The sequence below is a fragment of the Fundulus heteroclitus genome, chromosome 1 (assembly GCF_011125445.2).
Source record: "Fundulus heteroclitus isolate FHET01 chromosome 1, MU-UCD_Fhet_4.1, whole genome shotgun sequence".
NCBI classification, from domain to species: Eukaryota; Metazoa; Chordata; class Actinopteri; order Cyprinodontiformes; family Fundulidae; genus Fundulus; species Fundulus heteroclitus.
Genome location: NC_046361.1, coordinates 32,748,165 through 32,770,512, shown reverse-complemented (window position 1 = coordinate 32,770,512; position 22,348 = coordinate 32,748,165). Strand labels below are relative to the sequence as shown.

Here is a 22,348-nt window from a genome sequence, read left to right as displayed (position 1 = left end):
TTGGAAAAGGGATCCCTGATGCCTAATTAATGTTTGTCGGCACCCACTCCTTCTATAAAACCTCATTCAAGATGATAAAATGAACTTAATCTGTAAAGTAGCACCTTCCTGGTGGTCAGTGTTTCATGGTTTACGCCGACTGATGATATCTGGGTGGAGAGCAGGTGATGGGACCCAGATGGTCGCAGCAGCCAATACAGTCTCTCTCTCACTGAACATAATTGTACTGGATGAAAAACAAAAGATGCAATTTAAAGTCGAGCACAGAACATTAACGGCATCTACTTCGAATTATAGATGAATCATTTATTACCTTAGACTTAGACATCTATATTTGTCATCTTGTATGTACAGAGTGCAAACAGAACGAAATTTCATTGCATACAGCTTGTAATTAAAAAGTAAACAATTGAAATGTTAACAATGCAGGAGAAGATACAGCTTTGTGAATCTTGAGGTAAAATGATGGACAAAAAAAAAGTACGCTGTGTTTGTCGCTGACGTCACTCTTATTTGTTTGTCTTTACACAGGCAGTGTTGGGACACGATGACTGTGTAGCAGCTCTGCTGGAGCACAAAGCTTCTCCGTTATGCCGGGATGCCCAGGGTAGGACGCCGCTGCACTACGCTGCCTCCAGAGGCCACACAGAGATACTGGCCAGTCTGGTGCAGGCTGCCACCGCCACCGACCCACAAGATAAACTGCTGGACAACAAACAATACACCCCAATACACTGGGCTGCTTACAAAGGTCTGCTTGGTTTTTTTATCTGTGGAGAAACTCTGAATATTAAACGCCGCAGTTATTAAATCTGCGCTGTCGTGTCGATTCGTCTCTTCTCAGGGCACGAAGACTGTTTGGAGGTTTTACTTGAATTTAAAACACTTATTCATGAAGAGGGAAACCCTTTCACTCCCCTGCACTGTGCTCTGTGAGTATTAACGTTGCATATAACCAGGATACGTGTCTGTGGGCTTCATAATGAACTGCTTGCGTTAAAAACACTTGCTTCATCGAGGCTTAATGGGTGACTTGTCGTCTGTAGGATGAACGGCCACAGCGGCGCCGCTGAGAGGCTGGTGGAATCTGCCGGGGTCCACATGATTAACACCAGAGATGCCAAAGGAAGGTAGGTGGACTCGGCTCAGGTGTGAAACTTTGATGTGGCGAGGAAGATGGTGTATCAGACGGTCGATAAAATGTACAGATATTTGCCCATTTTATTGATATTTTATAGCCATTCATCTGTGCGTCTGTAGTGTTGCCATAGCTTGAATAGTGTGGGCCTGAGAGGACGGCAACGGTTCTGATGCTAGGTCCAAAAAAGTCTGTATGAGGGGAAGAAAATAAAGAGTAGAAATCCACCGGGTCTGAGACGGGAAACAACCAATTTCTAATCTTATAGGTCTGAGTAGTGAGCGATCAATGATCAGTGCTCATATTTAATGTCTGTAAACACCACGAGCCGCTACGGGTTACATAAAATCCATTTTTTGATGCGTCCAAGTGACTCGCTTCGCCATCAAAACCCGAATATCGTAACGTTAATTGTTGATCTAACTTTGATTTATGCAGAAGGCATAATCCAGAAGCATGTAAGCGCGCCCCTGGGACGGTTTACGGTGAAATTAAATGTAAAACACAAGGGATCCATATTTAATGGTTCCAAACGGATCCTGAAATAAGAGAACAGCTGATCTTAGCTGCTGGCCATCGAGTTAGTGACGCCACAGCACCGCCCAGAACGAGCCGCGCCAGAATGTAGCAGAGCTACGGCAGATTGCTACGAAGGATTTAGTTTTAGTAAAAGTGCTGTAGTAGATCTTTGACTAATTAGGAACCTATGAATACGGTCAGCTGGCGATTAGTTTGCAGATGCTTATATGTTATCCTCATTTTGACAAATCTGATATAATGTGGAGAAAAAGTACAGGCTGGTAAGCAGAAACTGTGTTTTGTACAAAGCAAGTTATTTTCCATCTTCCAGAAAGTTGAAGCTGAGAAACTGTCAAGAAAGTTGACTCGGCATCGCCTCAGAAAATATGCATGTTTGGTTCTAGATGAGCCTGACATGCTGCTCAGTATTTCACTCATAATCTTAGTAATGGATTGTGTTGGTTGTTTCTATAGGACCCCCCTGCATGCCGCTGCATTTGCTGAGGACGTTGCAGGACTTCAGCTGGTGCTTCGCCACGGGGCAGAGATCAATGCCGTGGATACAAGTGGACGCTCTGCTCTGATGGTGGCTGCTGACAGGGGACTCAGCGGCACTGTGGGTCAGTATTAACCCTGCTCACTGTTGGCTGTGGATTCTTCCAAGCCTTCCTCTCACTAATCAGACCACTAATTTTCCAATTACCGTATTTTTTGGACTATACGTTGCTCCGGGATGTAAGTCGCACTAATTAAGAAATTTATTTCACACAATCCAAGACTTAACAACTGACGTTACAATTCAATTCAATTCAATTTTATTTATATAGCGCCAGTTCATGAAACATGTCATCTCAAGGCACTTTTCAAAGTCAAAATCAATCAGATTATACAGATTGGGTCAGATTATACAGATTGGTCAAAAATGTCCTATATAAGGGAACCAGTTGATTGCTTCAAAGTCCCGACAAGCAGCATTCACTCCTGGAGAAGCGTAGAGCTACAGGGAAAGTTGTCTGCATTGTCCATGGCTTTGCAGCAATCCCTCATACTGAGCATGCATGAAGCGACAGTGGGAAGAAAAACTCCCCATTAACGGGAAGGAAAACCTCCAGCAGAACCAGGCTCAGTATGAACGGTCATCTGCCTCGACCGACTGGAGGTGAGAGAAGACAGAGCAGAGACACAATAAAAGAGACACAGAAAGCACAGAAGCACACATTGATCCAGTAATCTGTTCTACATTAGATGGTAATAGTGGGTGATCTGTCTTCCCTGGATGATGTCTCAGATAACAGAACACCAGACCAGGTGTACCTACTATGAAGAAAAAAGAGAGAGAACAAAAAGTTATAAGCAGAAATGATGACAAGCAGCTTTTCAGTCTGCATTCTGCGTGAATGCAGACTGAAACAGCGAAGCAACATATAAACATGTTTACTACTTGGTTCATGCTGGTCAGTATGATTTACCATTTCATTTTGATATACAACTCACACCTGAATATAAGTAGCAGGATCGGCCAAACTATGAAAAAAAAAGTGGCACTTATAGTCCGAAAAATACGGTAATTAATTATTCTAACATATTATTTCCCTTTAGAAAGCAGCTTTGTTTTTACATTTATTTCTACTAAAATATTTTTGTTGCTTTTTTTTTTTGCATTCCACATAATAAAATGTTAACACAGTTTTGCAAATATAGAATATAGGGCCACCTGAAGCAAGAATACATAAAAGTGAACGCCTTTTTAATTCAGAAATAAAAAGCTTACGTCTCAGGATCCAATTTGTGAACGTAGCACTAAAAGAAAAAATATTTTATCACACTATTTAGTTGAAATTTTAATAATAAAGACAGTAAATTTCAAGTGAATTATGTTTTACTGTAAGTATTTATTCAAGAGTTTATGTAGATACATTATCTACACAAATAGACCCGATCAAAACTGAATTAAATCAAATTAGTTTGGGCTACTGAACAATAATATGAGCACGCAGGATGGAGGTAGTCGGTGAAAACATAGCAAGTTGTTCAAACTGGGAATGCATTCAGCAGTATAAAGAAAATGCTTGTTAACCACAAATATTGATGTCGATGGATTATTGTTATATGTTCAGTAGCCCAGGATTTAGATTAGGCTGTTTTTTTTAATTATTATTATTATTATTATTTACAACTTTTAAGTATTAGGTATCAAAGATAAGTTGTTGGCTCAAGGACTTAAACATCTGGAAAGTAGAAGAGAGAAGTTTTGGTAATTTCATATCTAAGATGGTGGTTTTAAAGGGAGTGATGCCTCCCTCAGCGCAGAGATTTTATGCATAGCACAGCTCTTTGTCACTCTGTACCTTTGTTGTGTTTGCTCTGACCATAAAACAGGATTCCTATCAAAATCATTTTCATACCAATTAAATGTTATTTGTAAATAAAAAAAACCCTAATACCTTTATTCCATCTGCGTAACTACTGTTTTCTGTCCTAACGACTGTTCTAAATGTGTTTTTGTTTGCTGCTCAGCCATCCTCCTCCACCGAGCCAAGGCTGATCTGACGCTGCTGGATGAGAACAGGAACACTGCCCTGCACCTGGCCTGCAGCAAGGTACACACTGTACCTACGTAATCCTGTAGTTAAAGCCTTTTATTAGCAAGCGTTGGTGTTCTGCCAGTAATGAAGCGAGTCAAGAAAATACGGCTTTCGAGGTAAATGTTTCTGTTTTTGTTGTTTTTCCTTCAGGCCCATGAGATGTGCGCTCTGCTGATTCTGGGAGAGATCCACAATCCCACTCTCATAAATGCCACCAACAGTGCTCTGCAAATGTAAGGACCTACAAACATTAGAAACTGTTACATAATAGAAAATGAAACGGCATCAGGAACAGCCTTCAACCGAACCCTTATGTCAGCATCCAAACAATAAGATGTAGATTGTCTCCAGCTTTAGGGATTTTTAGACAAAACCTGTGCAAATTATCATTTGGGTTTGGAATGAATAAACGAAAATAAGTTTTGTCCTTATTGTCATTTGCAGTGATTTTAATTGTTTAAAAGAAAAGTTAAAACGACAGAAATGAGAAGTAATAGAGAGACGGCTGAAATCAAGTTCTCCAAAATAACATGCTGACATTTATCCACCACTATCGCATCAAGTCGGGATGTGTTTTTTTTTTTTTTATATATATATATATATATATATAGAAGGTAGCAGCTACACAGTTCATTGTTTAGCAACAGTTAGCAATATTATAAATAAGCAGATTCGTCTGGATCTTTGATTTTGTCTATTTTATAAAATTAATCCCAGCGCAGAAGAAAAATCGTAATACCAGTCCTCCTTGAGTCCAGACATTTCTCACTACCCAGACATATAATTATTCACAAAGTGGTTAGAGTTATGTTTGCTAAGTGCTTTCTTGCTTCAATCTGTAAACTGCATCATTTTACTCTTCTTTATTGTAAAAAAGCATTCATGTTCATATTTGTCAGGATTTTAATACTTGGAAGTATGCGCATTTAAATTTCCATGTTTGAACATGAAAACGTTTTTATTTTATTTTTATTTTTTTTGTGTCCTGTCTGGCAATGTGGTAATAAGAATTGTTGTTTTAATGCCAAAAAGAGCTCATCAGATTTTACTTTCACAAGCAGAGCCTTACTGCTTTCGCCATGGTGCTCCGCTTGATTTATATATGCAAGAAGCTTTATTAGAATTTATGCAGGGAACATTTCATGTTAAATGGAAACTGAAACAAGATGGTAGAAGAGAAGAAAAGGAGAAAAGTTGAAAGAGAGGAGAAAAGAGAGAGAGATACAACATCCTCAGTCTGCTTCTTCACCTGCAAAGAGAGATATAAAAAGAACAGCAAAACCAGCCAGTAAAGTGTTAAATGTTTTTAGATGTACAGCCAAAAAACTTCAACTAAGAGCTGCTGTCTAAATGCATCTTTTATTAAAAATACCTGGTAATTAGGGCTGTGCATAAAAATTGCTTCAAAGATTAATATCGATGTACCTCCCAACCCCTAGGGGGCGTTATTACAGCACACCATTACTGCTCACAGTGAGGAAGAGCAAGTGAGACAAATTTACAGAACGGCCGACAGGATTTTAGAAGCGCCTTCATCCCTAAAATCAGACGTTTGGGCACATTTTTGGTTTCTGTGATACGTTAAATGCATTGAACCAAACGCACTTTATTTTCCTGTTAATATATCAGTGTTCAATAAATTGAATATAAATATAATATTTGTCTGGTTTTGTTGATTGAATGACAGAGCATTCATTTGAAAGTAATAAATATCGTTACTGGAGTTAAATCAAATCCACTCTGAGCTATATTGAGAATATTATCGTATCGTGAGCTATGTATCGAGAATCGTATCAAACTGGCTCATCCTAGATGATACCCAGCCCTACTGGTAATTGCAGCTGGCCGATCCTTTGTCTAATTTACCTTCTGTTTTTTCCCCTTCGTCTTGCAGGCCCCTCCATCTTGCAGCTCGTAATGGCCTGGCTACGGTGGTGCAGGCACTGCTGAGTAGAGGAGCCACGGTGCTGGCTGTGGACGAGGAAGGTGAGGAGCTTCATAGCTGCTATGAGACCTGTTCATGCCTTCTTCTTCCCTGTTTTTATACATTTAGCAGGTAACATGAGGGCTACGTTAGGGAGCCTTGAAGATGTGTACATCATGATATTCTCAGGCGAGGACATTTTGAGTGAACAGGGATTTTATTAGTTGCGTATCAAACAAGTCTGAATTAACCTGACTAAAGGAAACCCTGATGGTGCCGTGGAGTCGCGTATCTTTCCGCTGTTTATTTTGGTGTCAACCATTTGGGCTCTAAGTGGGTCGAATATTTCACACAAAGCCACTGTTTTCTACTGAGGCGCCATTTTTTTTGAGTTGATTCTTGAGCCTTATTTATAACATCAACAGTATTATTAGGGTTATTGAACCCTGCTGCAAATGCTCTGTTGTTAAGGCTTTTTACAGCATTGCTAGCAGCGATCAGAGGTCAGCTGATGCTCTGGGATTATGAACAGGGTTATTATTGGTTATTATTATTGAAGGGATTTTGTAAAAAAAAATTAAGGCCTTAAATTGCATCAAAATGCATTGAATTTGATTACTGGTGGCATTAAAATAATATTTGTTTTTTTTTTTCAAGAAAAATACTACCTAAATAAACTGTTTGGTCAGATGTGTATACTAGCAGAAACATGCAGAACCGTTCCAGTAAGTGCTTCTGGTCGGTGGTAAAGGTGGATGTTTGGAAAGAAGCGTAGGAGCATGGGGTGCTCATCCTAACCAGTCACAGAAGAAGATGTTTAGGGGCTGGAGGTAGAGAATGGGGGATTAGAAATACCAACAAAAGTGGCTGGAAAATGAGGAATTCAGGACATGGTTGCAGCCAGTTGGTAAAGATGGAGAAGGATTTTGCTGTTTGTATAAAAAAAAAAAAAAAAGCAAAAAGAGTGAAGCGTGGTACAATGGGTGTCAACGCTTTGAGATCTCACATTCAATTAAATTTTATTTATATAGCGCCAATTCATGACACATGTCATTTCAAGGCTCTTTCCAAAGTCAAATTCAATCAGATTATACAGATTGGTCAAAAGGTTTCCTCTCTAAGGAAACCCAGCAGGTTGCATCAAGTCTCTCCAAGCAGCATTCACTCCTCCTGAAAGAGTGTAGAGCCACAGTGGACAGTCGTCTGCATTGTTGATGGCTTTGCAGCAATCCCTCATACTGAGCAAGCATGAAGTGACAGTGGAGAGGAAAACTGCCCTTTAACAGGGAGGAGAACCTCCAGCAGAACCAGAACCAGTGTGAACGGTCATCTGCCACGACCCACTGGGGGTTAGAGAAGACAAAGCAGAGACACAATAAGAGAGACAAGAAAAGCTCCAGCATTGCAGTTGGACTGTTACAGATCAGCTTCAAAGAGCAGACGACAGCCAACAATGTCGGGTTAATTTTCTGTAACAAACACCAAAAATGTTTGTCAGAACTAGAATCAAAAGCTTGCCAGCTAAGTCCCATCCGTTAATACTCTTTACAAAAAAAAACATAAATCTCGTGTTAATGATGTAGTACAATGTTCAGCAACATTTAACATCGCATGCCATTTTTGCAGCAGGAGGTTTTCATCCACTATTTAATTTAATTTGTATTGTGGTGTATCTTAAAATAATAATTTCAAGGCACTTCACAAAACATTAAGAGTTTCCAATTTGTCTTTGCATATATATCTGAACTGTCATGGGTGTCGATGGCATTAAACATTTTACAAATGACATTAAAAAAAAAGCATTAAATAAGATTTAATCAGTTCTGCAGAAACCCTGTATGTAAATTGTCACAAACCCCTCTTGTTGCCTCAATAACTTAGGATGGTGATTTTTAGGGGATAATTTTCCAGGGATACATTTGTAGCATTTTTCTAATTAAGTTGTTTCTGTACTCTTATTTTATTAAATTAAACATGGTATCACGCAGTGAGACTGAAGGTGACGTAATGAGGCGACCTAACGCTGGTTCTCTAGTCTGAAACAAAAAAAAAAACCCAGATCAGTTCTTTTAGCAGAACCAGTTAAGAACCAGCCCTGTTCAAGAACCTAAAACCACTGTAGTGGAAAAAGCCTTTTTTTTATCAGGGTGCTTGCGCAAGTCTTGAAAGTCTTAATAAGTATGGAAAACAAGGTCTGGAAAACACTGTTTTCCAGACCTTGAAAAGTCTTGAATTTTGTGTGAAAGTCTTAATAAAGTATGGGGGGAAAAAAATGTATGGTAGAATTTTACAGTATGCTCAAAGGCATTGTGAAATGAGAAATAGGAAGGTAGGCTATAAAACTATAATTTTACTAACTGGTCACGTACTGTATTAGCCTAATGGAATCAAACACTTGTTTGATGTGAAATTCATGTACTTGTGATCTTCATGTTTTGAAACGTTTTCATCAGTAAAAGCATAATTTACTGTGAATAATGCATTTGTTCATTGAATACTAGCCTATAAAAATTAACATTTCTAATAAACAGTTTGTACAATCTCAACCAATGAAGTAGGCAGTAAACATACAAGTATACAAGTACATAAAGTTGAGGTCTTGGGGGAAAAAAATATCAATTTTAAAAAAGTCTGGAAAAAGTCTGGAATTTTAATTTGGAAAAAGAGCAAGCACCCTGTTTTATTTATTTTTTTGTCACTTCTGGGTGTACAGACGTGATTATTAGAGCACCTGAGAAGGGGTTCACCTGTGACGTACTCATTGTGATTGTTTTCTGTTGATCAGGCCACACCCCAGCTCTGGCCTGTGCGCCCAACAAGGATGTGGCTGACTGCCTGGCTCTGATCCTATCTACCATGAAGCCTTTCCCTCAGCGGGACCCCTCCTCCTGCTCCTCCTCCTCGCCCACCGTCTCCTCCTCCGCGGGTCTCAACTTGCTGAAGCACTGCGGCATCACCGCCGCCTGCTCCCCTCTGCCCAGCAATGGCCTCCACAACGGCTACGTCAAGGACCGCCACGGTGCCCCGGTCGGCCTGGACGGGTGTCTGTCTGAGTGAGAGGGCCCTAACCCCAAACTCAGCCAGCTGCTATCAACATCACCACCACCAGGGGGGGCGACTACCTTAAACATGGTCAAGAGGACCAGAAGAGCACCCACCCACATGTCTGTTTTCTCTGTATGTACGTGTTGGTGTGTCTGTGTGTGCGTGAGCGTTTGGTCTTCTCTTGAGGTGCAGTCAAACCTATTATGCAATTAGATCCCATTTCCTCCATCTCCTGGTAGTGCTTAATGCAAAGAGGTAGATCACTCTACAAGGTCACAAAGATGAAGCGTTCAAGACAAACACTAGCAATCTGGCCATCTCTAAATTAACCCTTTAATAAACCCCCTGCTGGCATCATTATATAACCAACGTTTCAGAGCATGGAGGAACCCGCTGTATCGACTGTGTCTTCATATCACCCAGTAGAGAGGTCATATCATGTTTAACCAGTAATGTGACCTTGTAGAGGATCGTACAGCCTTCCCAAAAGAATGATCAAAGAGTTTTTCCGTTTGAGCTCTTTTTTTTTAATTATTATTATTATTATTATTGTCTATTAGCCTAGATTTTTATGAAGGAACCACACAAGGGAAAGTCAAAAGTTTTTGCTTGAGAGTGCAATGCTTTTTGTACTACAGTACAATCTGAAATTTTGGGAGGGAGGGGGGAAAAAAAAGGGTCATAAAGTTGTTTAAATCCTTTAGCTTACTCTAAACGTATGGCCTCGAATTGCTTTGGCATTTTAAGACGATTTGGTTAATGCTGCTGAATTCATTAGCATGTCTCCTTCCAAAGGAGAGCCATTCTCGGGTCGGCGCCATAATGTCCCCCTAAGTTCTGAGTGCTGACCCGGTTTTTTTTTTTTTTTTTGTTTTCTTTTAAGATGCTAAATAAGTGTTTGTTAAGCTAGAATGTTTCTAAGCATATAAGTTATGACCAAAGTTGATCAACACTACTATGGCTATAAATTATTTATTTGAGATGAACTGTACTGTATAGAGAAAGACAATAGATCTCGATATACCTCGTCAACTCGTTTAGCAGCTGCTTCATCTTCACCCAGGGTCCGTAGGCCTAACGTTCTCTTCTTTCATTTTTCTTTTTTTTTTTTTTTTTTGTAGGATTTAAGAGAACTGCTGTAGGATAGTGACTGACTGAGGCCTTGTTTATTTCTAGATGAAGGCTTTACTAGTAATATCTGCCAACAACACCTCATCGAAGCATCTTATATCTGAGCACATAAATGAACAAGCCATTTCAATTTATTTCCCATCTCTTTAACAGTGTTTTCCAAAAAAAAAAAAAAAAAATTTCACAATTTGAATGGCCTGATAATTGAGAGATAGAGCGAGAGAGAGAGCAATCAGTCTTGTTTTTAGGCACTAATGATATTTTTCTTTTGTTTATTTAGTTTTTTTTTGATGCGTGTGTCTTTAAATTTCGAACTGGCCATTAATGTTTAAAGCTCTCGCTAACGGAGTATTTCTTGGAGCTTGTGAATTTGTCTTAAGAATCTACATCACAGCTTCTCAGTGGTGAACTGATCCGTTTAAACAAATCTTGTCTCTCTTTTTTTATATATTATTATTATTATTATTATTACTATTGGGCGGTTTCCAAGCAATATTTTTTTTTCTTTTTGCCTTTTTTTTTTTTGTTGAGCGTTATTAAATAGACAATCACTGTCACAAGGGCTTTTGTTTCCCTAGAATGTGTTTTGGTTTCTTTTTCATTTCTTTTAATTTACCTAAAGACTAAACGAATGGCTCTGTGCGTGCCGGGCATTTTACTGTCAGTGTCAACTTCAATGCACTGGATTGCCTTTATGGCGTCTCAAGAAATGCCTTTTGACCCATGCCTTCTATAAAGCTTCATTTCAGTAGTAGTGCGTAGCGGCAGACCGTGACGAGCCCTGAGACGGATTATGTTGCCGCCCATATGACAGCAGCGGCGTTTACCTACAGCGACACCATCGTATCTAATGAGAGTTTTAAATAAAGAGCTCAATGCTTGGCTTATCCTAACGATCCAGCATTGTTGGTAGAAACAGAAAGTTGTATCCCTACAGGAAACAAATAGGGCTAAGAAGAGAAGAAGAAGAAGTATCTTTGCTTAGGCCAATCCCTGTTTAGATTTCAGGAATAGCAGAAATCCAAATATGTGCTTTTATTTGTGTTGATTTTGTTGCCGCCTCATCCCATTTTTCCGGTAGTAAGCATACTAAAGATGATTGTATCAGACCACTAGAGCTGTTAGTGACTCTTAGATGTTTTATCTATGCTATTTAGTCGTGTTGAACCATCTGACGGTGGTCGGCGTACACTAAGTCAGATGGGTTTTCCTTGGTGTGATAACTTCATATCCGCTGGTATTGAAGTGGCACAATTGCACACGTTAGTTTTGACTGGATAAGAGAAGAGGACCTAGACTAGGCTTTGTTGTTGAATACACTTTAAAAAAAAAAAAAAGGAAAAATGCTTTCTCTGTGGCGTATTAAACTTGATTTTGTTTCTCAAACTGACAACAAATATTCTTTTCAGAGCAGCAATCTCGATGAGTTGGTTATAGATCACTACGTTATCACGCGTCGATAACTGACTGAAACAGAACAAATCTGTGAACCCCAGCCTTTGTTCTCCCATTAGCCAGGCTTTTGCACAGAGCCGGTTCCAGTGCTGAAACCGGTGCGCCGTACCAGTGCTTTGTGATTCCAGCCCTCCAGGTCTCTGGCTCGGGTACAGACGACACTTATTAGGGATAAATATTGCTTCGGCATTGAAAGATTAGCGTATCGCCTCTTGATCTCTCCATCGCTGACGTTAATATCCGTGGTTCGATCTTAGGTAGGTGAATGTGGCTCTTACAGCTTATATTTGATCTTAAATACATAAACTCTGTTTGGAGCTTAGTTCTTGAACACTTAAGTAAGTTTTCTTTACAATAAGGCTCCCCTTATTAATTAATCTGTAAACACTTAATTACTCATTCATAAGTATTATGCATTAATTAAGGGGAGGAGAGGTACAAAACTGACTAGATTAACTACAGAGGAGAGATTAGGCTCATTATTTGGCAAGAATCCAGAGTTGCTTACATTAAACATTTCAGACTAAGTTTCTACCGTGTAAGCACAAACTGGTCACTTTTGTCTCATGCTCGACCATAATGCATAAGAAACAGTTATGTATGAGTTATTAAGTATTTCACAGATTAATTAATAACTTATCTATTAACTTTTATTAGCCATATTTAAGGGGGGGGCTTAATGCAAAGTGATACCGAGAGAAATAATGTAGTTTTTAACGTTTAACCAGCTCCCAAGCACGGATGTCATCCTGGGAAATGAAAAATAAAAGTGATAGAAGATCAGGCGTGTTCTGGATGAGACGTTTTTTTTTTTTTAGTGAGGCTTGGAATATGGCAGCAGAAAATCCAGCCTGGTTCTTTTAAAAGAAGCCGGTCCAGCTCAGGTTTAGCACTGGAACCACTCTGGTGGCAAACCCCTAGTACTGAGGGTAGGTACATACTTTTACTGTTCTTCTCAGGATCCCTGCTAGAGCAGCAGGTTGAGTTTCTTCATTCAATCAGATCTCTTATGTCTAAAGTAGTTTGTTTTTTTAAGATGGGGAAATACTGAAATACATTTTTTTTTTTAAAAACTGTAATCCTACAGCACTTAATTACATAGTCAAGCACGCACTTTAGTACATTCAGGTTCTAAGTGTGCAGAGTAGAGCAGATGAAATGTATGTACTTATGTTTACATGCATGTGTTGTTGCTGCTGAATACAGGAAATGTTGATGACAAAGATGAAGAGGGGGGAAAGAAAAGCAAAGGCTGCAACTAAATTGTACTACAACAATGCATTATTTTAAATATAAATAGAGCTATATAAAAAAAGGGTGTTTTTTAAGCACTTGGGGACAGTGTCCACTGCCCGCTGACTTGTGTTATCTCTTCCCATCACCCAGCCTACTGTTAACACTGCAGACTTTGGCCTAAGAAGTCCGGTAAAGTCAGTTTGTGAGATTAAAACGACACCTCAGGCAGGCACGCTTCACTAAATGCTCTCCATATCCTCTCTGCCATCTGTTGGCCATTGTAGGTGCTGTCAGGACAGCCTGGTTTTGGGCAGGGATATTCTTCTTTTTTCTAGTGATGTCCTTATCTGTGTAGTAAGTGGAGCCATTGCCCTGTGCAATGACACTCGATATAATCTCTTTTTTTTTTTTAGTTTATTTTTTGTTGTATTACAGTATTCTTATACGTGCTTTTTTTTTTCTTTGCTTTTCGTGTACCAGGAATACCAGTGATTGTGCATGGAGCTAGCTCACAGCTGTGATATAGCTAATATTAAACAAATGGAGCATATTATACAATATATTTGGAGTCAGAGACGGAAAGCAATGAAAGGTCCAATTGTAGCAATAGAGCGTGCGCGCGTGTGTGTGTAATAGTGTGCAGCACAAATATTGCACTGCCATGCATTTTAGGCCAATTCAGTAAATCATAGCATCAATGCCAATGGAAGATTCAAATGCGGGTTAGATGTCATATTATATCACTAATAAGGCCTGTTTTGCCAAAATGTGTTGAGAGAGGGAGAGAGGAAAGCCTCTCTGTAAAGCAGCAATGGATTTATGCATACGTTCAAGCAGTTTACAGTCTGACCATCAAATCTGAGCCATGAATTATACTGACTGAAATGAATGTAGGGTCAGTTTAGAGCGCGACAGTTTGCTTTCTCCCGACTTTAAACTGTTGCTCTTCATTTGTCTTGCGTAGATATGAATATACAGGTAGCATGTAGAAATATAACTCTCTACTTATTCTAATGTATGTGTAGTAGTCTTCCTGCTTTTGAAGGTCTGGATATGTTTAGTTTTTTTTTTTTTGTTTTTTTTTCTTCTCTCTCCCGCCCCTCCACCTCTTTAGGCACTTATAGTTGCATATTACCGCCGTGTAGAACGAAGCCTAAAAACATAAAGGACACAAGCGTAGATGAATTTAACATTACCGGTCATCTATTCCATTGTGATTGCCTTACAGTACAGTGAAACAAGAGGGACAATTAAAAAAAAAAAAAAAAAAGGTCTACAGTAGATATGACACTCACTCATAAATAGCCTATATTTGGCAAAAATGCACCTAAGTTACACCCATTTAGTGCCATAGAAACCTTGATTTGCCTTTAGACATGAATCATAATAACTCGGTCAGAAACGTATTCAGACGTAGACAGGATTCTTACGGTTTTGTGTTTGGAGCTGCATGTCTCTAAGCCCGTTATATTACTCAAAAGAAAAAATATATAAACACGTGCATGAGAAATTACTACTTAAAATACAAGTATTCTGTTAAATTTTGGTGTTGATATAATTCTGTTTTATAATTGGACTTTTTTTTTTTTTTTTTGGGGAAGAATATAGGTAGTCCCTTTAGTATTGACAAAGCAATCCATTGTTTGTGTGTTTTAACAAGGTGGTTTATATTGTGTGTTACAAAGGAGAAAAAAAAACAACAATTTTTGATGTCCAACAACAACGAGAAAAAAAAAAAGCATAGTATATACAATATAGAATTGATTTGCCTCAATGGATGTCTTGGTTTTTACTTGAAGTAAATGGCAAATTTCAATTCAACTCTGATCCACTGTTGAGCCTTTTGCCTTAAAAGCTATAACAGAAAATAAACCCTGGCAGCACCCGAGACGTCACCTCTCCAGTAGAGTTGCGCTACTTGCTTTGGTTGCTTAAAAAAAAAAAAGAAAAGAAAATTGGCTACTTCTAGGTCCGAGAAGCACACTGATAAATTGGGGGTAGCACATAGCTCAAGGTTGCCACGGTACAGAGATTGTTGAGGGTTTTGGGATTTTGCCATATTTTCCACTGTGAATGAATGAATGAATTCAGAATTCACTTGTAAACACAATCAAACTATGGCTTCTCTGTTATCCAGAGCCAAGAGACACTGGGAATTGACGTTGTGTACCTCAAAACAAAAAAAAAAATAAAGAAAATTAAGACAGGAAGGATGCTTGTACAGCTATGCTAACAAAGAGTTAAAAAAAAAAAAACTTGTAACTCCATTTTGTGCGTTGTGTAATTCTGCTTAAACCAGCCTAAACCCGATGATCTGCACAGGAAGTGTTTGATCGGCGTCGGCAGATGTCTCATGTTTCCTACCTTGCGAATGGGGCAGCCAGCTGCACCTTGTACTTTTTATTGGACCTGCAGTTTTACCTCATCAGTGATCTTTTTGTGTGACGATGCTGACATTGATTGTGCGGTGTATATCCCTCCTCCCCCCCCCCTGATGTCAGTCATGTAGATTACTCACAAGTAGTAGTAGTTTGTGTGTTTCTGAGTTTTCAACATATAAACATGCACAAGCCCCTTCTCCTCCCCCCACGAACTGACAACCGAAGCGCTTATTTACCCCGTTTCAACACGTCTCCCTTCATTTACACTCAACAGATAGTAAAAAGGTCCAGTTTAATATCAGCTGGCACGTTAAGGTAGCTATAAAACTTTACCTCTGTAAGTCAAAACAATATAACTTCGCTGTCTGACGACCTTCCCGGCCTGAACAGCTGGTTATTCATTCCCTCTACCCCACCAATAGGACCTGTGTAATACCAAGCACAGAGGTGGCACGGTGCCTTTTATTTGTTACTACCGAAAGGTACGGTCTTCCATTTGCGTTTCCCCGAAGCCTTACAACGGGAAATAAAACACACTGAACACGAGTGGCGGCAGAACTGAACTCCCTCCGAGCACAGTCATTTAAAGGGCAGATATCATTTTTATGACTTTTCGTTTTCGTTTGGGCGCGCTAATTATTTTTCCTTTACAAGGCTAAACATGATTAATATCTTTTTAAAAAGGAAAAAAATATAGCAAGCACAAGGCATCCTAAAGTTAGGACGTTACATCTTAAATGCCGAACCCCCCCTGGCACCGATGCATAACACAACGTCCACCCAAGACAAAGGTAGTGACGTATATGTCGGTTCATGCAGTGAGCCCTTCTTTTTTTTTTTCTTTAACACATAATGGGTTGCCGTTTTGTTTTATTATGAGGGTTTTATTACAACACAGTAATGTAGCTGTTAAAACATTATCCCAGGACATCATCTCTCACTCCACTGAAACTTTCTAAGTCTGTCTTAATTTATTTTCCCTAAAAAAAAAAGTCACAACAAAAACAATCTGGCCATTGTGTTAAAAGGCAGAGAATTTAAATGACCAATATTCAGTTATATAGGCACCAACCCTATATAACCGCCAATCTGCTTTTAAGGGGCGGAGCCTGAAGCACTTGGGCTATTTAAATAGATATTTTAGCTTGTTTTGCAGTTGGTCGTGACAGCTTTACAACGTTAGTCTCTGCTGGCGGGACAGACTGTCCACCTGTGGGCGCGCACAGAGAGCTAACGATAATTTTGTCTATTTCTCTTATTATTTCATAACATTAATGTAATCATTGAGTATCTAGGGAGGTCCGAGGCATTCCTCCAATAGAACGGTGGTGGAAACACAGATATTTGATTCCGGCTTTAGCTGCAAACACGTCTTTTGTTCATTTGGCTCAGACACGGAGAAAGAAAAGCTCTAGCTGAAGCTAATTCACATGGATCGACACGAAATGCCGTTGTTTAGACAGCGGCTGCAAAGAACTGCGTTTAAAATTACCTTTTTTGAAAAACAATAGAAAATATTTAAATGTGATTTATTTGCGATACGTCATTTCAAGAATTATATTTTTTTTTTGGCATTAAAATGTGATATTTGCCCTTTAAACTGTGCTTTGATTCAAAATAAAAGTAAACGCCTAAATGACTGCCTCCAGATTAGCTCGGCTCTCTCCACATAGTTCCTGCGACCAACAGTGTTGCAGGAGAAATTGCACATTAGTGATGCAATTTCTATTTCTTTTTCTTTTAGTTTTTGTTTTTTTTTGTTTTTGGCACATCAAAAGGTGAACGAATGATCAGTCGATTGAAAGCACAAATCCAAAGAAGGCACCTCGGAGCTCGGAGGGCTCTCCGAACCATGAGAAGCAACGTAAACCAAATTTAGGCCAAGATGTGAGGGAGGGAAAAAAATAATATACAAAAACATGTTAAATGCAGAAATCGTGAGGCTTGACTTTTAGAAACACAGTAACTGTAGAGAGACCGCTGTCTGAATTTCCAGAGCTGCTTCTGATTATTCCTCTCACCCTTCTGGGTTATTCATCTATGATTAGTAACTTCACACTGCAAACCAAGTTGTCATCGACCTTTTTAGGGTGAACTGTTTGTTTGTGACTGTGTTGCAAATTGATTGTGGAGATAGTATTGTGTTATTTTAGGGTAGACCGAGCTAGAAATAGGATTGCAGTTGTAGCTGTGTGCAGTGTTTAATAACGGTGTGATCATGTTCTAGAAGTGACGTAACATTTGTTGTCTTACTGCGACGTTAAGGCATGAAAATCTTCTGTCGAGCTGACCTCGTTTTCAAATGGATATAAGTGCAATAACCTTTTTTTTTTTGTTCGTCACCGCTTCCTCGGTTGAGAAAAAAAAATTTACTTGCGATCCCTTCTCCTTTTTTTTGTAAAAAAAAAATAAATAAACTAAACAAACAAAACACCAAAAGTCACTGATCTGTAGCAAATCAAGGATTCCGGTGGTCCTTCCATTTGTATTCAGAGGTGTCCTTTGAAGGCGAGGCGTGAGATTACGTGAAAACTGTGATTAACACGAAAGTTTAAAAAGCTGCCTGCTCAAACACAGGATTGTGCACAAGTGGGGGAAAAAAAACGTTTGAGTAGTTTCTTCTTTTAGCGGACGGACTCTGATGGGATTGTGATTTGGACTAGACACGTTCCTTTGCATGTGTAGGTGTGTTTATATGCATCCTCTGCTCCTCCTTTTAGTGGTTTTCTTAAGAATATTTAGACCTCCTGTCAGAGAGATGAGGGACATAAAAAATAAATAAATAAATAAAAGGAAATCTAAAAATGCCTTATATTGTTTTTTCAATGTTGAGCATTAAGGGTTTGTTTTCATGCCCCTCCCTGTTCAGTGTGTAGCCTAAAGCTTGTACAGTTAAACTCACAGGATTTATACCCGCTCCATAGGACGCGTGTTTTCAGAGTTTTTGTCACTCGCAGGTCCTGTGGTTGTGGTTTTTACAGAAACATTCCCCTTGAAAGTGCCGTTTGTTTTCACCAGCAGAAGATGTGTTACTGGGGGGGGGAGGAATGCGTTTACTCAAAGGAAATCGATGTTGGAAACACTTTGGCAGCGTATTCTGTTGAACCTGTCGAAATGAATGAAACCAAGTATTCTGTGCAGGTGAAACAAGGCGGCGATCTTCTGATGGAGCACCTTATTATCATAGAAGCAGTGTCTCACCGATCTCGATTACTCTAAAGCAGAGCCATATCAGAGGATTTCCCCATTAGGAACCCCCCCATGAATGTGCTTTTTAGCTGTAGGATGTATATTGCATGTTTTGTGACATTTTCGATTGAGTATCTTTAGTCCCTTTCATGTTTTTTTTGTTGTTGTTTTTAGTCTGCTTCACTGAAGAGTTTACCACCTTACTGCAACCCATGAGCTTTTAACAATACTCCCATCAACTGGACTTCAAGCAGGTGTCGATCTGCTGCAGAGGCAGCCTTAATTCATTGCAGATTTAAAAAAAAAAAAAAAAAAACGATGGACAAATAAGCCGACCTGTTTTAATTTGAGCGGCTTGTCTGGGGAAGTATTGGGGGGGGGAAAAAATAGGAGCCCTTATACGTGGAAGGACTCTGAATCAGGGCATGTGATGAATTACAATCAAATTATTACCACGATGCACCTTCACAAGCATAGGAGGAGGGGGGAAAAAACGTTGGCTTGTCCACCTGACATTCCAAATTAGATTTTCAGTTCTTCTTCCACAGTCCTGTCCCCTTTTTTTTGCTTTGCTGGTGAATGAAGTGGGCACGTGCGTCAACGACAGGGTTCCCTATTTAGCATAACGCTGATTACCTCATTTACAAGTCTGCAAATATACTACTCTACTGTGTGTTAAGGAGTTGATGCCATCACCAGCAGCGCGGTCTCCTGACCTGTGATGACAACAGGACCAATGAATTTACTCTGCTCACGTTAGCCGGTTTTTAGACTAACAACCTGTCTGGAAACATACGGTTGGAAATTTAATTGAGCTTCTTTTTTTTCTTTTTTTTTTCCAACAGGCGTTCTAAGATTTAGCTTGGTTAAAATCTCTGCAGCTGCTAACCCAGTCAGCATCGGGAGTGGTCAGAAAGCCGTAGCGGTGCATCTAACTAGAAGTTTGTTTATTTCTGTAATCCCATTTAAAAAGTGAAAGTCAAAGATTCGTTACATACAGTGAAATGATTCAAGCTATTCCGTTAATTTAGAAGCTGATTGCTTACTATTACTGAAAACCTGAAGTATTACGCAAGACTTAATGAACATAGATAATTGATCTAGATTTGTTGGCTTATTAATTACAAATATGGCTGCAATGTCACGGACTTTGGACCTGATGGCACACAGTCCAAGTAGGAAGTCATCTTTTTTTAGCGTAGGAGCTAAAAAAAATTCCTAATAGACCTTAAGACTTTTTCCTTCCACTCAATTTTCCATTAATATGCTCCATTAACATGCTTGCATACAGTCAGATTAGTTGATAACAGCATTTTATGGCTATTTCCTGACTGACTCAGTTCTCATCATCGTGAAAAATAAGAGAAATACATTTTTGAACTTTTATTAATGGCATCTATAGAGTATGGAGTTTCACTTTTTGAATTGAGTGACTGAAACGGACATTTTGAAAGCATTATGATTTACTGGGATGCACCTGTCTAGTCAGATTAATTTGACATTTCTCAAGTTTTAAGTGAAAGTCCGACGGCTCAGAGATTGACTGGGATGGCAGCTGCTGAAGCTAACCGTCGTGGTTCAGTAGGCCTGGTGTATCACAAACATTTGAGTAAAGGTTATAGCATCGCGCGCTGTTTTTTGTTCTCGTTTCTTTGTAGCATTACTCCTACCTCCTTGTTTTTGCAGCATTGCGTATTGTTCGCCTCTCCACCTGTTCTGGCTTTTAATAGCGCAGTTCACAGTACGGGAATACAGATTTATCATGAGCAATTGTATACTTATACATAAAGTGTGCTTGGATGTGCTGTACATGTCTACTTGACGTTTTAAAACAAAAAAAAAATATTTATGAGAAGCATTTATACGACGAAATACCACTGGAATGTGAAGCCAGACAAAGTTGTGATGCAGATTATGATAGTCTCTCCCCTTTAACATTCAGTGGTGAATGGTCAGAGGAACCATCTTTAATAAACTAAATGATGACTTTTGAGTTTCCTTGTTTTCCTTTTTTTTTCCCCTGTATATGCTTTTCTGTCTAGCCCTATAGTATACAATAATAATTCAACGTTTACAGCTTCGTTTAGGCTCATGCAGTTGTACCGATACACCACCGGTTGTCACAATGGAGATGGGTAGGTGGATCTGTGGTTCTGTTTGGGGCTAAGTCCCTCAAGCTGTTTGCCTTTGAGTCCACTTTCAACCGAATCCTAGCTACGTCGGCGTCTGTCTCTCCACACTGCCCTCACATTTTACATCGGGTTTGACTTACAAGGTGAAAGGTTTGAGGTTTTCAGACCAGCCCCCCCCCCCCCCCCATCCCTTGCACCCGCTACTCGCATCAACACAAGAACAGGACCAGCCCCACTCCCTGTCGCCCACAAACCCCAGCGTCTCACCTGAAACCTCAAGCCATTCATGTTTCTGTTTTGTTTCTTCAACAATGCAATCCTGAAAGCACTTTGCCTTGTTATTCCTTTTTTGTGAACATGTGAATGATAATTTGTTACAGAAATGTTAAATATGTAAAAGATCATTCACTGTTTTGGAAAAACCTGCATCTGTCTTTCTGACGTTAAAAGAAAAAAAAAACAGTTTAGTGACATTAAACCTGAATCTATTTTATAAAATGTTTGCTGCAGCCAATTGGTCTTGTCATTCAGTATTGTGGCTTAGGGTTGTTTGTGTTCAATAAAGTGCTATTGCTAAATATCTCCTGTCTTTTTCTTTCTTTCTTTTTTGAATGTTTTCCTAATTTGACATTGAAGTGTTGTGAGGAAAAAAGTATTTACCCGCTTGCATATTTTTCTTGTTACTGTTTGTTTTGTTTTTTTTTTTGCTTTTTGTCACAACTTTCAGATGAAACTAATTTAAATACAGAACTGGAGTAAATACAAAATGCTTATTTCAACTGGTTTAAATGTGAAAACTGGTGTTCAAACCAACCTGGTTGTGGATGTAAAATGAATTACCCCTTAAACCAGTTCAAACCTTTTTGCTCTGTGGGTCCAAATCAGCAATTTCAAATCACTTATGCCTCATACTTTTTTTCTTTTTCAATTTGGAGGGGTCTATTAAAAATGAAAATTGTTTTTATTGTGAATTCTTTTTTTTCTTACTTGCTCAACAATAAATAAGACATTCAATGTTAAAATGGGGGAAAAAGTAGAATAAATAAGTACTTCATGATTTGTATGATTACTGGCAGCTAGTTTAGGGTTAATTTGTGTTGCTGAAAATAAATTGTTGTACTTCCATTTTTATTCAGGAGTTGAACTTTCTACTTTCCGTTTCTGAAAATAAAACCCATCATGAAATCAGATATCCAACTTAGAAAATTAGAGATGGGTCATTAATATTAATTTCAAAACAAAATACATAGAAAAAACTAAGTGAAAGGGGTTTTTAGGCTACAGTTCACTGCGATGTAGGAGTGACATCAAACACAGCAAGTTGGAAACAGCTGGATTGGCTAATTGTCTTTGTTCTACAAAACACAACTTTATAACAGGATATTCATTCATTCATTAAAACTCTTGGAGCGTATTCCCTCACAAAGCTTGGGCATCCAAAATGTTGCAGCAAGAGTTCTGATGAAAATCAACAAGAGGGATCATATTTCTCCAACCCTTCATTGGCTTCCTGTTAAATCAAGAATAGAATTTAAAATTCTCCTTCTAACGTATAAAGCCCTTAATAATCAAGCTCCATCATATATCAGAGCTCTGATTACCCCGTATGTTCC

The 22,348-nt window shown here is 39.0% G+C and overlaps 1 protein-coding gene across 1 annotated transcript in view; it reads left to right on the top strand.

Annotated features, from left to right (window-relative positions):
- ankrd52a (ankyrin repeat domain 52a) overlaps positions 1–21,315 on the top strand; it is a 40,043-nt gene extending 18,728 nt beyond the window's left edge. Inside the window, exons 21-28 of the mRNA XM_036141330.1 lie at positions 532–751; positions 845–932; positions 1,047–1,130; positions 2,132–2,277; positions 4,175–4,257; positions 4,393–4,475; positions 6,137–6,228; positions 8,952–21,315. Of these exons, the coding sequence (XP_035997223.1) occupies positions 532–751; positions 845–932; positions 1,047–1,130; positions 2,132–2,277; positions 4,175–4,257; positions 4,393–4,475; positions 6,137–6,228; positions 8,952–9,223 (1,068 nt within the window). The 3' untranslated portion in view covers positions 9,224–21,315. The remainder of the gene's footprint in view (positions 1–531; positions 752–844; positions 933–1,046; positions 1,131–2,131; positions 2,278–4,174; positions 4,258–4,392; positions 4,476–6,136; positions 6,229–8,951) is intronic.
- The last annotated feature ends 1,033 nt before the right edge of the window (positions 21,316–22,348 follow it).